This window comes from Peromyscus leucopus, chromosome 2 (genome assembly GCF_004664715.2).
Source record: "Peromyscus leucopus breed LL Stock chromosome 2, UCI_PerLeu_2.1, whole genome shotgun sequence".
Classification (NCBI taxonomy): Eukaryota; Metazoa; Chordata; class Mammalia; order Rodentia; family Cricetidae; genus Peromyscus; species Peromyscus leucopus.
The window spans coordinates 104,798,471-104,814,925 of record NC_051064.1 but is presented as its reverse complement, the minus strand read 5'-3'; the positions used below and the strand labels follow the sequence as shown (position 1 = coordinate 104,814,925).

The following is a 16,455-nucleotide window of genomic DNA, read 5'->3' as shown; positions in this document are numbered from 1 at the left end:
CAGGGCAGTCTGCTGCACGGAGGCCCAGAGTGGCCACTGCATGGAGCTCTGAAAGTGAAGCCTAGATTGTGTTGGAAACCCGAGGATGCTGGAGATGCCACAGTCATAGGATATGTGCCAAGGAAAGCAGCAGACATGGTATGGAACCAGCCCAAGAGAAGGAGTATGCTGCAGTCAATGACACTTAAAGGAGTTGGAGATCTGAAGAGTCCTTTAACATCAGCTATGGAGATACAGAGTTTGGAGTTTGCCCTGCTGGGTTTCAGTCTTTGGTCCAATATTTCCTCATTATGCCACCTTTCCTCCCTTTTGGAATGGCAATATATATTCTGTACCATTGAATGCTGGAAATATGTGATCTGCTTGTTGATTTTGATTTTACAGGGGTTACAATTAAGGGATTTCCTTGAGTCTCAGTAAAAGCATGGACTCTGGACTTTGAAACAGTGTAGAGACTATGAAAAACTATGGGAACTTTTGAAGTTTGACTGAATGCATTTTGCGTTATGATAAAGCTACAATCCTATGGGGGCCAGGGAGTGGAATGTGGAGGGCGAATGAAAATTGCCTCCATTGGCTCACATATCTGCATGCTTAGTTCTCAGTTGATGGGTTGAGAAGGATTAGAAGGATCAAGAGGTATGACCTTGTTGGAGTAGGTGTAGCCTTCTTAGAGGAGGTGTATCACTGGGGGGTGGACTTTGAGATTTCAAAAGTCTGCACCAGACCCAATGTCTCTCTCTTTCTGTCTTTTGTCTGTGGTTCAGGATATATAGCTCTCAGCTACAACTCCAGTACCATGCCTGCCTGTGTACTACCACATTCCTCACCATGATGATAATAGACTAATTTTTCTGAAATTGTAAGCAATCTCTCAATTGAATGGTTTCTTTTATAAGAGTTGCCTTGGCTAAAGTGTCTCTTCATAGCAATAGAAAAGCGGATAAGACAGTATTGCTTTTGATATAATATAAACATAAGGAAAGGGAAAATGTTAAAAGTGGAGGGAATTAATTTTAGGGAAATTTTAGAGATGAGATTAGATGTCTAGGACTTACAGGTATAGAGCACATCCATAAAAAGCAATGTTCCTTCAAATCAGGATTTGAAGAACAAATTAAAGAAAATTTTTAGATTTAAAACATGTTACTTTAAAAAAACCTACTGTATGTGAATTGTTTTTTTTTTTAAATGGTTTCCATTGGCTGTTTGCTTTACAGTGTGTCCTGGAGCATGTATTTGCCTGTCTAGCCCTTTGTCTTGAAATTGACATACCATATTTTGTTCATTCATTTATTATTTGAAGGCCATTTGGATTTTTTCAAATTCTGGCTATTATTAATAATTATTTTATGAATATTAATAAACAAATATTTATATATGTGTTTCATCATTCTGTTGGTAGAAATTTTAGGGTAGAGAGTCCCGATTTCCCATGGGGAGAACTGCCAGACTCTTTAAAAGGCCCACACTGTTTTTATATTCCCAAGGGCAGTCTGAGAGCTTCAGTGGCTCCACTATCTAGTATTTCTGTCTTTTCTGTGATGGATATCCCACAAGCTTTGGAGGGTACCTTGGGTTTTAACTTGCATTTCCCTGGTGTCTAAAGATGTTGATCACATGTTCACTTGCTTTGATGGATATCCCACAAGCTATGGAGGGTTTTGACTTGTGGTTTTGACTTGTATTTCCCTGAGATCTAAAGAGGCTGACCATGTGTTCACCTGCTGTGATGGATATCCCACAAGCTATAGAGGGTACCTTGTGGTTTTGACCTGCATTTCTCAGATGTCTAAAGATACCATGTGTTTACTTATAAATATAAAGGCGATTTTGTCTTTTGCATATATGGTCTCTAGAAAAATGCATAGTCAGATCCTGTACCTACAGTTTTTTTTATTGTGTTAACATATATGTAACATACAACTGAGCATCTCATCTATCTTTGAGTGTGTGATTTAGTGAGTATTAACCACACTAGGGGATACAATATTAATATGACATTGATGGCAAGGATATCACTTTGTCAGATGGACCTGAGTTTGAATCCAGGTTTTTATAAGACCTGGTTGGGTATGTAGTCAGGACAAGCTACCAACTCAACCTCAGCCTGTCTCATCATTGATTCTTAATGGTGTATCTTGGTTATACCCTAAAAATACATAAACACTGTGACTACATATAATGAAAAAAAGAAAGTGAAGTATTTGCAAAAATAAAAAGGAATTTCTCATAAATGGGGATATTCATAACCAACTGTCTTTTTAAAAAAATCTACACTTTAGGGACTGGAGAGGTGGCTCAGCAGTTAACCATGCTTACAGCTCTTCCAGAGAACCTGAGTTCGTTTCCCAGAACCCATATCAGGTAGCTCACAACTGTCAATTCCAGCTCTGGGGCATCTGGTGCCCTCTTCAGGCCTCTGTGTATACCTACACACATGTGTGCACACATACACACATATATAAATAAAATCTTTTTAAAAATTCACTTCAATTTACCAGTCTCTGGAAATTTAGGGTGGTGTTTCAATTTACTTAAAATGTCTGCCAGACACTCTGCTAATTACAGCATGACACTCAGCTCCAATAAGGGGGACATGAGACGGCCACATGAGGCAAGGCAGAGTCTGAAGACATTCGCTGATTCACCCACCCCATGTGCTCTCATTTCTGCCAGGCATTCTCTGGAAGGAGGAAGCATTTATCTGGTACAAGTCTAAAATGCATTTGCTGAGGTCAGTCTAGTCATGCCCCTGTGTTAGGTAAAACTTAGATTACCTTTCCACAAAAATATGAAGATAAAATGCCAAATATGCTAGGCTGGAGGGAGAGAGATTTTAGCTTCCTTTTAGAGGCAGTATAATGACTACCTTGAAGCTTTACAGTTTTTATTTAGATGGGGCACTTGGTTATTTTAATTTAAAAAAGAAAAACTTGTATTTAAGAGGAAAGGGTACCTACTCTGTTCTTGGTATTTGCAGTTTGAGAATGCATTACCAGTTGACCATGATGGTGTCTACACTTCCATCATGGAGCCAGATAATGACTACTCATCAGCCAGGTCTGACTCAAATATCATTCTCTCTTTCTTCTTTTCTTATGCTTGCTTGTTAAAACAGTGTTTCTATGTAACCTACGCAGGCCTCAAAATCACTATGCAGCCCTGAAACTTATAATAATCCTCCTTCTTCTGCCTTCCAAGAACTTGGATATGTATTCTAGGTGTGCACCACCACAACCAGATCAAATGTTACTCTCTTAATTATGCCCATTCATACCCATCCATGCTCTAAGACAGGTTCCCACATCCTAGTCCTCAGCACACTGTAGCTTATGGCTATGAAGTGATTTCTAATGATAAACTGATAAGTGTTTATCTTCCCCACCAGATTGTACAGTCCAGGAGCATACATAGTGTTTCTTACCAATAGAGACCCAAAGTATAGCAAAGTGATTGGCAGAGGACAGGTTTTGAGTAATATTACAAATAATAAAATGAATACATGAATGAATACACAGGTGAAAAATGAACAAATGTTACAGAAGCAAACAGAGGTGAGTTCTTATTCCTTCAACCCAGCCACTCTTCTTGGACCTTGCTCTTATTTCTTAGAAGACAAGGAGGATTTCTTAAAATGAGAGCTTAGCAATCTCTCATTATCTATGAACACTCGCTCTGTGCACATTGAAGAAATGAATGAGTGATGCCTGTGTGCACCTGAGATAGCACCATGATTGTGAGAAATGTTATTGTATGAATTAACTGTGGGAGAAAAAGAAGAATGATATTTTGTGAGCTGAAAAAACCTCGGTAACATTACTGAAATAGGAATCCAGGGTTCGAGCCTGGGAGAGCACAGCTGAGTAGTCAGAGGCAGATGCTAGCATTAAGAAAAGCAAAGACCCCACAGAGTGAATGCTTAAATGCAAAACTCCACAGCCGCCTCTTTGGGAAACAGGGGGTTGTTGTTTCATCTGATCGAAGACTCTGATTCAAGCAGGTGAGCTGCTCCAGGTGCTTACGAGAGCCTGTGCTTGCTCATTCACAGACTGACTGCAATGCAGCATTCTGTCGGCTGCAAGTCCTGTGCCATTTGAATGTTGGGGGGTCAGTTTTGTGGGCTGCCAATAGTATTTTTAAAAAATGAAAAAGACTTTTAAAAACACTCTATTTTTTCTCTTCTCTTCCCAGCAAGATGAGTCCCACAAATTTTCTCTCATTTTTCCATATCTATATATCTGTGCTAGGCTAGAAGAGAAAATGTGGGTCATGTCAATATCTAGAACCGTTACAATTAGAATAAATTCCAAATGGGAAAGCTAATCTTGATTCTATAGTAAGGTACCTCACCAGTATAAACTTTGTTTTTCTCTTCTATGTTTGATGACAGAATACCCCAGGGGTAATGCAAGGTCAGCAATAGTCTAGGGTGTATAAAATGTAAACAGTAACATGAAACAATAGCCAATACTTATTAAGATCTTTCAATTCTGCAAGTATTGAAAATCTTTCAACTACAAATCTCCATCACTGGAAGTTTTGTTATATTGTATCCTTCCAATTGTATCATCTAAAAATAACACTGTCCTTGTAAGTAACTGTGAATATTAAATAGTAGAAACATAATATTGATTCTAAACTTCTTGCCTCAAGACAGCCCATTTATACGGAAAAGATAATTTAGTCAAATATCTACTCTCCATCTATAATGGTCCTTCTTATTGTAGTATTTATTTTTATTCACTGTGACTAGGGAAAAAGACAGCTGTGTTGTCAGGTCTCATGGGATAAGGGGCTGAAGTTGGTTTCCTCTGATCAAATCCCTACACCCAGCTATTACTAAGGACAAATGATGGATAGACTCGCCGAAATGAACTGAACAAAACAAAGCCTTTTAAGCTTTAAAGAAGTCATGTGGTATCTAAAGTGCAACCGTAGATATTCTGGGTTAAAATACTTAAAAAGTGACCTTTTGGAAATTAAGTCCTTGTGCCCAGGAACAATTCTTGGGGTTTGGAACATCTTCCCAAAACAACTTTTTCATTCTGCAAAGGAGAAACAAAGCCCTGTGATTAGAAGGATGCTCAGAATGAAAACCCATTAACATTACCAAGCACAGAATCAGCATGAGCCCACTGGATCACCTCAGAAGGACCAAGTCCATATTCACATTCGGATCCACAAAGTGTTCACTAAATTTCTATGAAGACCAAATTAATAACCAACCCTTTCCTACTGAAAGCTGTGTGCCAGGCACTGCACTAACTCCCTTGCATAAGTTTTCCTTAGAAAATATTTCAAATGGCTGTCACATGGGCTATCAGAAACAAGCCCACTTATTACGGTCCCGCCCCAGTCATTCAGCTAAAGCAGGAGACCAGACTGCAATGTCTTCCCTCCTTCATCTGATAGAGGACTAACAACACTTCTATGGATGTGTGTGAGAACACCTCATTAGCTGGGTGTCTCAGCAGAGTGGTGTGGCACCCATCCAGCCACCAGGGAACTCACGGCCATTTGTCAAACCAGATACCCCAGAGCTTTCTGAAGCACTGTCCTCTGAGGAGCAGAGTGCTGCCTGCTGCTATGATGGACTGTGCTGATCACCATGAAACATCTACTTTTAAGATCTTGTGATCTCACTAAAATCTTCAGTCCCAATTGCAGAGCTCTAAAAGCCATTTTTACCAAACCTAAGAATATACTGTCCAGGATTTCCTGTTACAGGTCAGCTGATTCCTGGATGCATATAAAGAAAACAAATTTTAAAGCTGAATTCTGCCTTCAAGTTTATGTTGTCCTATCAAGATGAAAAGTCACTGCTCAAAACAACCTTTCCATTTGTGTCATGTTAATTGTGTACAGAATTCCTACAAAGACATTTTCAACACTTTTATACTTATTAATATTAGGAGCTAGGCTTTATGTCAGACTTTGAACATATATAAGTTATGCCCTTTATAGAAAAAGCCCTTCACACCAAGTGCAATACCTCTGGTGTGAGATTAACAGTGTTCCGAGCAGCAGGACACAAGAAGAAATAATGATGGGCACAATCACATACAGCCCTGCGTCAGTCTGCCGCTTGTCCATGTCATCTGAAAGAGACACAAGTCAAGCCATCAGCCACTTGAGGAGACTATTCTGTCAAATCATCTACATAACACATATTCTAATTTCACCGGAAGTCTGCATTGCCTCCAAACATACAGAAACTCACAAATGAAGACATTAGGAGCTACAGAGGGGCCTCGGGGGTTGAGAGCACTGGCTGCTCTTACAGAGGGCCGGCGTTCAGTACCCAGCACCCATGTGGCAGCTCACTACCATCTAACACTTCAGTTTCAGGATATCTGACATCTGATTCCCTCTCCGGCCTCTGAGGATATTAGGAATGCATTTGGTGCAGTCACGTATGTTCAGGCAAACAGTCATCCATGTAAAAATTAAAATAAGTAAGTATTTTTAAAGGAGAAATAAAAATGCATTGTAGCCACATTACCAATTGTTTTCGAGTATTGTACTTGAAATTTAGCAAAACATTATTTTAGAATGATGTACTTGCCAGGCTTCTCCATCTAACCATTTTTAAAGAGCACCAACTAAAGTTGCTACGATGAACTCACTGCCTGCTCCTGCAGACCCTGTGGCCAACACCTGCTAATCTTCATCCACGTAGCTCCAGACACACCGGTGGTGTCCTTGCTGCTTAAGGCCTCGGCGCCTTTGCAAGAGCCATTCTGGCCTGATGTTCTTGCTGCCGCTTCAGCCACCTGTTCCGTCCCTAGGGTGTGCCACGTGGCATCCTAGCTTACAATGTTCTTCCCTTCCAGTCTCAGAGCTTTGCTCAAGGGCCAGGGCCCACAGGAAGACCATCCAGCCATCCTTTCCGCACCACATTTTTAGCGCCCTGTCTCCATCTCACGTGCATTTGCCGTCAAGGCACTGCCTTTCACCTGGAGCTGCATCTTAAATAATGTACTCACTGACCATCATTGCCTGTACAGCATTGAGACCTAAGTCCCACAAAGGCAGGCTTCTGTTCTCCGTTTTGTCTTCGGTCCTTAGAACAATGTTCAACACACACTTGTTGAACAATAATTACTATTCTAGAAGTAACTCAAATGTTTCCCCTTTGAAACTGCATTATTGGGTTGCTTGGATTTAACAACTTAAAACGTAATAGAAAGTTAAAATATGGGTGAGTGCAGTAATCCAAACAGAATGTGCTCAGTGAATTTAACTCTACAGCTTCAGACAAGAAAAAAATTTTTTTTTTCCTTGAACAACCCAGTGACACATCTCAGATCTCCCCTGATCCTATGAGGAAGAAATTAGTCTGGTGATAGCATAACATAGGAAACATATAGAGACAGGAAAGCAGGGTCTCAGCAGGGAAAGCATTTGCCATGGAAGTCTGAAGACCTGAGTTCAAAGCCCCAAACCTGGAGTAGAAGGAGAGGGGTCCCAGGGGTTGCCCCCAGGCCTCCACTTGGGTATGGGGCACATGTACAGAGCATCAGTGCTAGCACATGCATCACACACAAATACTTTTTTTTTAAAAAAAGAAAACGCTTTTTTTTTTTTTTTTTACCTTGGGTGAAACCATTAATTATCTTTGGTTTTCCAACTCCTTCCATAAATACTGGATAAAGACTAAACTGATATTTCTCGATGGGAATGAAGTTATCTGAAAAGCAACAACAACAACAAAAAAAAAACCAGTAAAATTTCATGTTAACTGAGAAAGAAACCTATATAGAAGAATACAGGCTATGTTGTCCCAACACCACTCATTATTTAAGGATAGGCTTGATGGCTAAATGGATTTCAGAAATAACCTAAACACTCCAAATTTTGCTAGTAATGATACTGATTTTCAAATAAGTGTTCAAAAACTCTTCCTCAGACACAAATGACTTGTTTTCCAAGGGCATGCTTCAGTGAGAGCCGAGTGTGTTCAAGTTCAAGATATTTTCTCTTCTGCTCCTGAATTTCCTACTCTGGGATAGTGGTATTCTTCCTTACTCCTATCATCCTCAGGGTAGGGGAGATTCTCTTCCTATGTGAATTTAGCTTACTTACTCTTCCCATTCAAAGTAGCCTGCAGAAGTCACACACACACACACACACACACACACACACACACACACAAAAAAAAAAAAAAATGGGATGGAGACTGAGGAGGAGTTCTCTTGTACTATCTGGAGATCTCAATAATGTGGAAAATGGTGATCCCCACAGCAAGGTTCAGGAAAGATCTGGCAATGATTCTCATAGATACCAATGACACATGACCAGCGGCTCATAAGAGGCAAAGCTCTGAGGAGCCTGCATCCATCATCTCCCTGACTTATAGTAACCACTCTGACTTAGAGTAACCACCTACAGCAGTGATCATGAACTTGGTCCCCTGCTCATAATTTATAAATACATTTAGCCTGAGGCTAAGTTCAAGGTACTGGGAATGAAAGAAAAATGTGGATCCTCTAGATGGTGTAAAAGCAGGGCAGCCCCCAGCCTCCCTCCTCAACCTCCTTCTGGCTCTGCTGGAGTTGTTGCTCTTCTATACACTTACCTTTCAGGGTTACTGGCCACTCTTAGAGGGATTACCCTGACCTAGGTCAGGAGGTCCAAAGTCCTCAGACTTCCAGCCTAGCTCTTCTACTCACTGCTTAGTGACATTATAATTAGGGGCTGAGGTGGGGGCAGGGGGGGTTTGGCATTAGACCTTAGAAGACATTAAAAAGTAAGATGGAAGCAACATGAACTCAACTAAATAAATACCTTAGGTACACTTTAGAATAAAAGGCTATACGATCGTCACATACTCTGACAGAAAGGGTTGGGGAGAAGGTTTAGGACATCTGATTGCATCTGTGTAAAACATAAAAGAAAAACGCTCACAGAAATACAGCAAACATTCTGATCGGGCAACACGACTATAATTCAGTTGGCAGCACTTGGTGTCTGCATTTGGAAGTCGTCATTATCCACTTTATTATCTAAATCCCCAATCTACAGGGTCAAACTAACCCATAAAAAGTACTGGAAACATACCATGGATGTAATACTTCTTAACATTAGAAGGGATTCTAAGCCATTTCATTCCATCCTCTTCATTAAGATTCTTCCATTCAATCACCAGGTATAGTAGATTGTAATCCCCAGGTGACAGCGTCCAGGAAAGGATCACAGAGCTGCTGCTCAGGGGGTAAGCACTGAGTGACTCCACGGCACTCACTGAGGGGAAGAGGAGGAATTTATTCTAAATTCAAGATTAAGGAAAATTTACTAATGACCTTGAGAAATAACCAGATGCAGGGAGAAGGAAGAGGAGGCAGACAATTTCTACCAATGTCATGGAGCTCATACCATCAGAATGAGGGAGTTTGTGATGTGGAGAAGAAAAACAATTCTACCTCAAATCTAAAAATGGAATTTTGGTGAGGTCAAAATTGTTCTCAGCTGGAATCACACACGAGCCTATTAACCAAACTCTCCGATTCCCACACACTTCTCTCTCCCACTGGTGAGTGACATTTTTTTAAAAAAAAAATGCCCTCCGCAGAGTCCCTTCAGAAAGCCTTGGTAGATTTCTGCATCTGAGGAGGCCATTCCTATCATGCCTGCATGGCCTCACAGGCCATGTCTCAACCCACTTTCAGGTGTGTTTGTTGTCCACGCAGAAGCCACCCTGATCTTCCTGCATCTCTTTCCCTGAGCTGTGAAAACTTGACCAGGTGTGCATCAACCGGAAGCTAAGACTTCTCCACCCCAAATCTGTGGGAGGAAATTTGGTTCCTAATCAATATCATTTCCTCAAGATGGTTTCTCTACCCTCAACCCAAGATCAAGTTCCTGTTTACTTTCTTTCAAAAAAATCATATTCCTGGTAGGACATGAAGGCATATGGCCTCAATCCCAGCATTAAGAGGTATAAAGAAAAGCAGATTTCTATGAGTTCAAGACTAGGCTGGTCTATATAGTGAGTTTCAGGCCAGCTGGGGCCATATAATGAGACCCTGTCTCAATCTCCAGGACCCACATAGAGGTGGAAGGTGAAATCAACTCCACTAAGTTGTCCTCTGACCTCCACACACATGCTGTGCTATGGGTGCCCATAAATACACATCACACATGCACACCCACAAAGATATAAGCATACTAATATGTTTTTAATTAAAAATAATAAAATATCTTAAAAAAATTTAGGAAGTGCTCTGAACTTTAAAAAGGGGATAGGAAGCTAGGTGTTGGTGGCACACACCTTTAATCCCAGCACTCGAGAGTCAGAGTCAGATGGATCTCTGTGAGTTCGAGGCCAGCCTTGTTTACAGAGTGAAATCCAAGACAGGAACCAAAAACTACACAGAGAAACCCCGTCTTAAAAAAAAAAAAAAAAAAAAAAGGATAGGACATATTTAAACAATAATCAAATACTTCATGAAGGAGGTGACCCTTGGAAATGTTAGTAAGTTGGTAGAGACACCAGAAATGAGTATTTTTCCCATTTAAAATGGTATCTTTGATACAAAATACAGATTAGAAGCTCCTATTGAAAGCGGCTCTTGGGCCAGCAAGATGGCCCTGCAGGTAAAGGCACCAGCCACCAAACCTGACAACCTGAGTTAGATCCCTGGGGATCCACATGGTGGAAGGAGAGAAACAATTCCCACAAGTTGTCCTCTGACCTCCATACATACTCTGGCATGTGCATCCCCCCGAAAAATAACTAACTTTAAAATATATTTTATAAAAGATTCTTTTAAAGTATCAATGCTCATAATATTCAAATATAACAACATTAATTAAAAGGTGAGACGTTCACTACTCATAGGAAATAAAGTCTACTTAGTTTCCAACTCTCAGCAACTAATTTGAGTCCATATAGCATGTCATGCAACTATTAAAATATATAGCATTTTATATATAAGTATACACTATAAATATACTACATGTAAATATATACTATAGTATATATAGTATGTACTTATAGAATACTACATGTAATAAAATATTAATAATATATATAAAATGCTCTACATTCTAATTTTTAAAGAAGGATAGTGACTCACCTCCATTGCTTCAAAAAGGTTCAGTATTAGATTTACTAGAATATTCTGTTGCAGATGAACAAAACTGGTTTGCAATGTATTTTTCACACAGAGAATAAATATGAAAATATCCTGGACTGCTCAGAGGATGATTTAGACAAGAAGGGCTGTGCAGAGGTCACACACTAAAAAGGGGTGCCCAAGCCCAACTGATACACTGCACTGCCGCCTCCACACCTGAAGCCCAGGGAACATCACGGAAGAGGCCAGGCAAGAGACTGGAGGAGCCACAGGCTCGGGACATCTACTCTTAGATAGTGTCCCCTAGACATGAACTCTAAACAACATCGCTGCCTGAACAAGAACAGCATGATGTTGACATGCCAACATGGACAGAGGAAATCCCACAGGGTCCCAGTGAAGCGCTCTCTAACAGGCCCAAGAATGGCAAACATGGCTCGGGCGGATCTTGCCCACCGACCTTCCCTCTCCCTTGCTAAACCACGAGATTATATTCCTAAAGCTAGGCCCCAAGGTCTCTTCCCTTATTTGGCCACTTCCTTATGCCTGACTAAAACTCCAAGGCCCAGCTATCAAAACACCGAGGTCCCACAATCAAGATCTATTATTTGGCCACACTGGCTAACATGTCCAATCAGGACTTGCCAACTCATCCTACCACAGACTTCCCCTTTTTCTCCTTAAAAAAAAAACGATCACAGCAGAACCACCTGTTGCTGTCTTCATCCAATCCAGAGGCAGTCCGCCCAGCCCCCTGCCCCTTATCCCTCTGGGGTAATGAATCTCCTTTGTGCTGAGAACTTGGTATCTGGGTGTGTTCTGTGCTAACTCCGAGGCTCCCTACACCCACCCCTAGATGAAGATGGTGATCAGTGGACACTCAGAGAGGAAGAATCAGTCTCCTCCGTGGATGAGTTCCCTCACACGTTAACTAATCCCAAGTGGTCATCCCTGGACACATGGACATGTGAGCAAAGCTAAAGAGACTCAGTAAATCATATAGGTGTGTGCTTAATATTTAACAATAAAGAAGAGATCACAAATTTTAAAAGGGGGTATAAGGGGGAATTGGAGGGAAGGAGAGGGGCAGGAGTGACGTAGATGCAGTGCTACACAAAAAGCCATGCAAGCAGGCCACATCATAATTTAATAGTGAGTCTAAAATAATAGTGATGATAATAATAATAGGATTCTGTATGGACCACCATAAAAACAACTAAAATAAACAAATAGATAGGCCAATCGCCTGCTTCTGAGCATCTCTTACCTTTACTCATTGACCATGAAAATGTCAGATTAAAATTTGCAAGCGAAGCACCGATGGAATTGACGGCCAGAACTGTAACGGTATGCACGTGTTCTGCCCATAGGAAAGTGAGATTGGTCTGATCTCCCGCGTCTTCTGACCACGTCCCATTGTAGGCAGTATGGTGTTGCACCACATAGCTCCTCACACTGCACAGGGAGTCATTTTTCATCAGGGGCTGGAGTAAACACAAAAATGAATTAGCGCATGGACCACAGCATTTATACCAATGGAGCTCATAGAGTTCTGATTATATTCCCACCAGGAAGCAGGAGTTAGACCAAGGCAGGCACTGCTCAATCTAGTACTAAGGCGTCGGAGAGGGGTGGGATTGAAACTGTACGAGATGCAGGAGGCATGGTCATATCTAGGAGTCATGCAGCACAGGGACATTATTTTCTCCCTCCTCATGGTTTTCTTTGGACCCAGGGACTAGGGGAGTGAAGTAAGAACACAGTCAGGACATTCAAAATATGAAAAATACATAGGAAATACTAAGAATGTCCACCCCATTGAAGAGAAAGACTGACGAGAAGTTTCCTCATCTAACCAGCAAGCAAAGGCTCAGATGGTTACCATCACTTTGTGAACCCAGGTAAATCTGCCACTGCTCTCCTTAGGATGTGCTTGGAAGATTATCTAGAGCAAGAGGAGTTTTTGCAAACAAAACAAAACCTTGAAAGTTAACAAATAACAGAAGTTATGTGGGGATCCTGTGTAGCCCTGGGCATTTCTGTCCCATAGCTTTCTACATAAAAAAAAAAAAAATGATACTGTGTTATGGAAGATGCCTGTGTAAAACACATGCCAGCTTTATGCTCTTTCATTCTGAAGAGTCCAAGAATACCCTTCCCTTTCCAAATAATCACCTTTACCTATTGCAGGGAAAATTAAATGCTACCAATCCCTTAGAAAGCTACAAAGATCTGGATTTTGTACCACAGATTAGAACAAGTGTCTCCAAGTGAAAAATGGCAGAGACACACTCAAAAAGAAGCATGTATTCTGCAGGGGGTGGAATCTCGTGAGCAGTAGTAGGGTGGAAGTAAGATATAAGAAAAAGTCTCTAAAACATACCAGTTTTATTTCATCTGAAAAATCCATGTCATTTTGGTATGTTAATATTTATTTTTTCAACCAGTAGTAAAAAAAACAAAATCAAGGATACTAAAAGATGCTCGTGGCTCACCTGTACATTTACTGCTCCAACCCAGAAAGGAACATTTCTCTCAGTCCTGGTTTTTTCACGGAATAATAGTGTTGGAAACACTCTTTCCTCTTTGAACTGTCTTAACTTTTAGGCCCACTTAGCTTACAAAAATCAAGGATATATGCGTGTATACTGACCCCTGTACATATACGTATCTCTAAATATGTCTATAAGAACCCACCTGTGCTTAACATGAGCTGATATTGATCTCTAACTCCAATGTATGATGATGAGAATCATTCTGGCTGATTCTCTTCCTAGTCTGGAGCTCCCTGGGAGAGCAGAGAAAAAAACCTGTGCTCTGCCCCATCCATCATCTTAATTTTTCCATTCCAAGACAGACATACTCTGATATAATAACTACTAGCCTACATCCCTGGAAAAAATGCACAACTCCAAAATGTTTATGTAGCGTCCTCCATCTTTCACACTTCAGACTCATTTCCAAAGTTAATTAAGCCTTTTCTCTTGCCACTCGCACTGAGGTAATTTCATACACTTGTGATAGCCATAACCTAATCTGTATTTCATCCTTGAATCCTCCAGTCTATGATTTTTTTAAAAAAAAATTCTGTATACTTTAAGGTTTGTTCTTTGTCCTATAAAGTTTCAGGGTTGGGCAAATGTGTAGTGTTGTGTGCCTACCATTTCATTTTCTACTGAAGAGTCTCACTCTGTAACAATGATTACGAATACAGTGGTCTGAATAACTCATGTGCAAGTTTTTTTTTTTGTAGAGAAAGTTTTTAAGTCTCCCAGGTAAGCATCTATGAGCATGATGATCCATCAAGGCTACATTTAGCTTACAAAGTGGCTGCACAAGTTTGCATTTCCACAAGCAGCAAACCAAGTTTCTTGATGCTCTGTATTCTCAATTAGCAATTTCAAATGTCTTTGAAAAGAAATCAGCCATTTTAATAGATGTGGAATCATACCTCATTGCTGTTTTACTTTGTAAATCCTCCACAATTGCAAACAATGTTGAGACGCCTCTCATGTTTTTAATTCGCCACCTGTGGGTCTGCTCTGGTTAGATATGTAGACCAGATATTTGGTCTACGTTTTTGTTGAGATATTTGTTTTCCTCTTGTTGAAGCTGCAGTGCCCTCGCTGCAATGATCTTTTCATTCTCTTGACAGTCTTTCCCAAGTCAGAATTTGTGTCCCAAGTCAGAATATGTGTCAGGGCTACTCAAGAGTCCACACACTCCACAATAAACAAATCACAAATAAATAAGTGTAGAAATCTTTTTTTTTTTTTTTAATTTTGAATGTCACACCTCAAATGATGGGGACAGGTCAGAGACATGGCTCAGTTCAAGGAGGCTCTAATGACTGAAGAAGGAAAAGTGAACTATATAATAAAATAGATGTCATAAGACAGTTCAGACTCAGCATCTCTCAACCTGGCACCCAGTGGTACTGCAATCCAAAACTCATGAAGTGCTAATATGATACCTAAGAAGTTTCAGAACTGTGAGCATTTTGAATTCAGATGTTTGATTAGAAATGTTTTACCGGTAAAGAGTGCACAAATATACCAAAATCCAAAAGCCTTCAAAAAATGCTCAGCCCATATTTGATTATTACCCATAAACGAATATCCATAGTCCTCACTGATATAAATAACTGGATAAATAAATTTGATGCAACATAAAAGTCTGCCACAAGAAAGAATTCTAAGTCATTTTTATAGATTCTCCGCTCATAAGCAGAAATTTAGCTCTCATTCCTCAAGCAGTAGCTTGTCACAGTGACTTCATTTCAAAAAGTACAACATAGAAAGGGAGAGAATCACCATATGGTGAGAGGCTACACAGTTCCCAACGCCATCTTAGCAAGAGTCACCTGTCCTGAGGTTGTATGTGGACTTAACCTAGCATGACAAAATGTTGCTTAAAAATGTGTACTTTGTACCCCAAACCCCATTTGGCTATCTAATCATTAGCAAACATCAGAATATTTGGGAGAAATTATACAAAATTCTAGCTTGATAGGAATCAGTTATGAACTTTAGTTACAATGATATCAGGATTTTTTTAATTAAGTGCAACAAATGTATCATATTAATATAAGATGTTATTCATAGAGAAAACAGGATGTGGGGATTCGAGGAAATTCTCTATGTTCTTTGCTATTTTTCTATAAGTCTAAAACTACTCTAAAAGAAAGTTATTGAAAAATATTTGTTTACACTGTAAAGATGTGTCTCTGCCTAAGGTACCTTGTGATTCTTTTAATAAAGAGCTGAATGGCTAATAGCTAGGCAGGAAAGAACAGGCAGGACTTCTGGGAAGAGAGAGGAATGCTGGGAAGAGAATCTAGGTGCGCGGGAGACACCAGGGAGACACTGAAGAGGTCAGACATACGGTACATAGTAAAGGTAACTGAGCCACATGGCAGAATGTAGATTTAAAAATATGAGTTAATTTAAGTTATAAGAGATAGTTGACAATAACCCTAAGCTAGAGCCAAAATTTCATAATTAATACTAAATCTCCATGTCATTATTTATGGACTGGCAGTCCCCCAAAGAAAGTCAGATGGAAAAGCATACTACAAAAAGTTTTACATGTAAAAATGCCAGAGAAATAGTTTTCATTTACTTTTTAAAATACATTTATTTATTTGTTTGTTTGTTTTTGTTTATTGTGTTGTGTGTGTGTGTGTGTGTGTGTGTGTGTGTGTGTGTGTGTGTGTGTGTTTTTTTTTTTTTTTTTTTTTTTTTTGTGTGTTGTGTGTGTTTGTGTGTGTGTATGTGTGTGGTGTGTGTGTATGTGTGTGTGTGTGTTGTGTTTTTTTTTTTTTTTTTTTTTTTTTTTTTGTTTGTGTGTGTGTTTTGTGTGTTGTGTGTGTGTG

At 40.0% G+C, this 16,455-nt stretch overlaps 1 protein-coding gene across 4 annotated transcripts in view; it reads right to left on the bottom strand.

Annotated features, from left to right (window-relative positions):
* The window catches only part of Lepr (leptin receptor), an 81,499-nt gene that overhangs the window by 12,284 nt on the left and 52,760 nt on the right, over nt 1–16,455 (bottom strand). For all 4 annotated transcript variants that reach the window (XM_037202734.1, XM_028870228.2, XM_028870229.1 and 1 more), the window contains exons 14-18: nt 12,349–12,565; nt 9,064–9,246; nt 7,598–7,693; nt 5,996–6,101; nt 4,973–5,048 (exon numbers count right to left, since the gene is read on the bottom strand). In XM_037202734.1, coding sequence (XP_037058629.1) covers nt 4,973–5,048; nt 5,996–6,101; nt 7,598–7,693; nt 9,064–9,246; nt 12,349–12,565 — 678 coding nt within the window. The remainder of the gene's footprint in view (nt 1–4,972; nt 5,049–5,995; nt 6,102–7,597; nt 7,694–9,063; nt 9,247–12,348; nt 12,566–16,455) is intronic.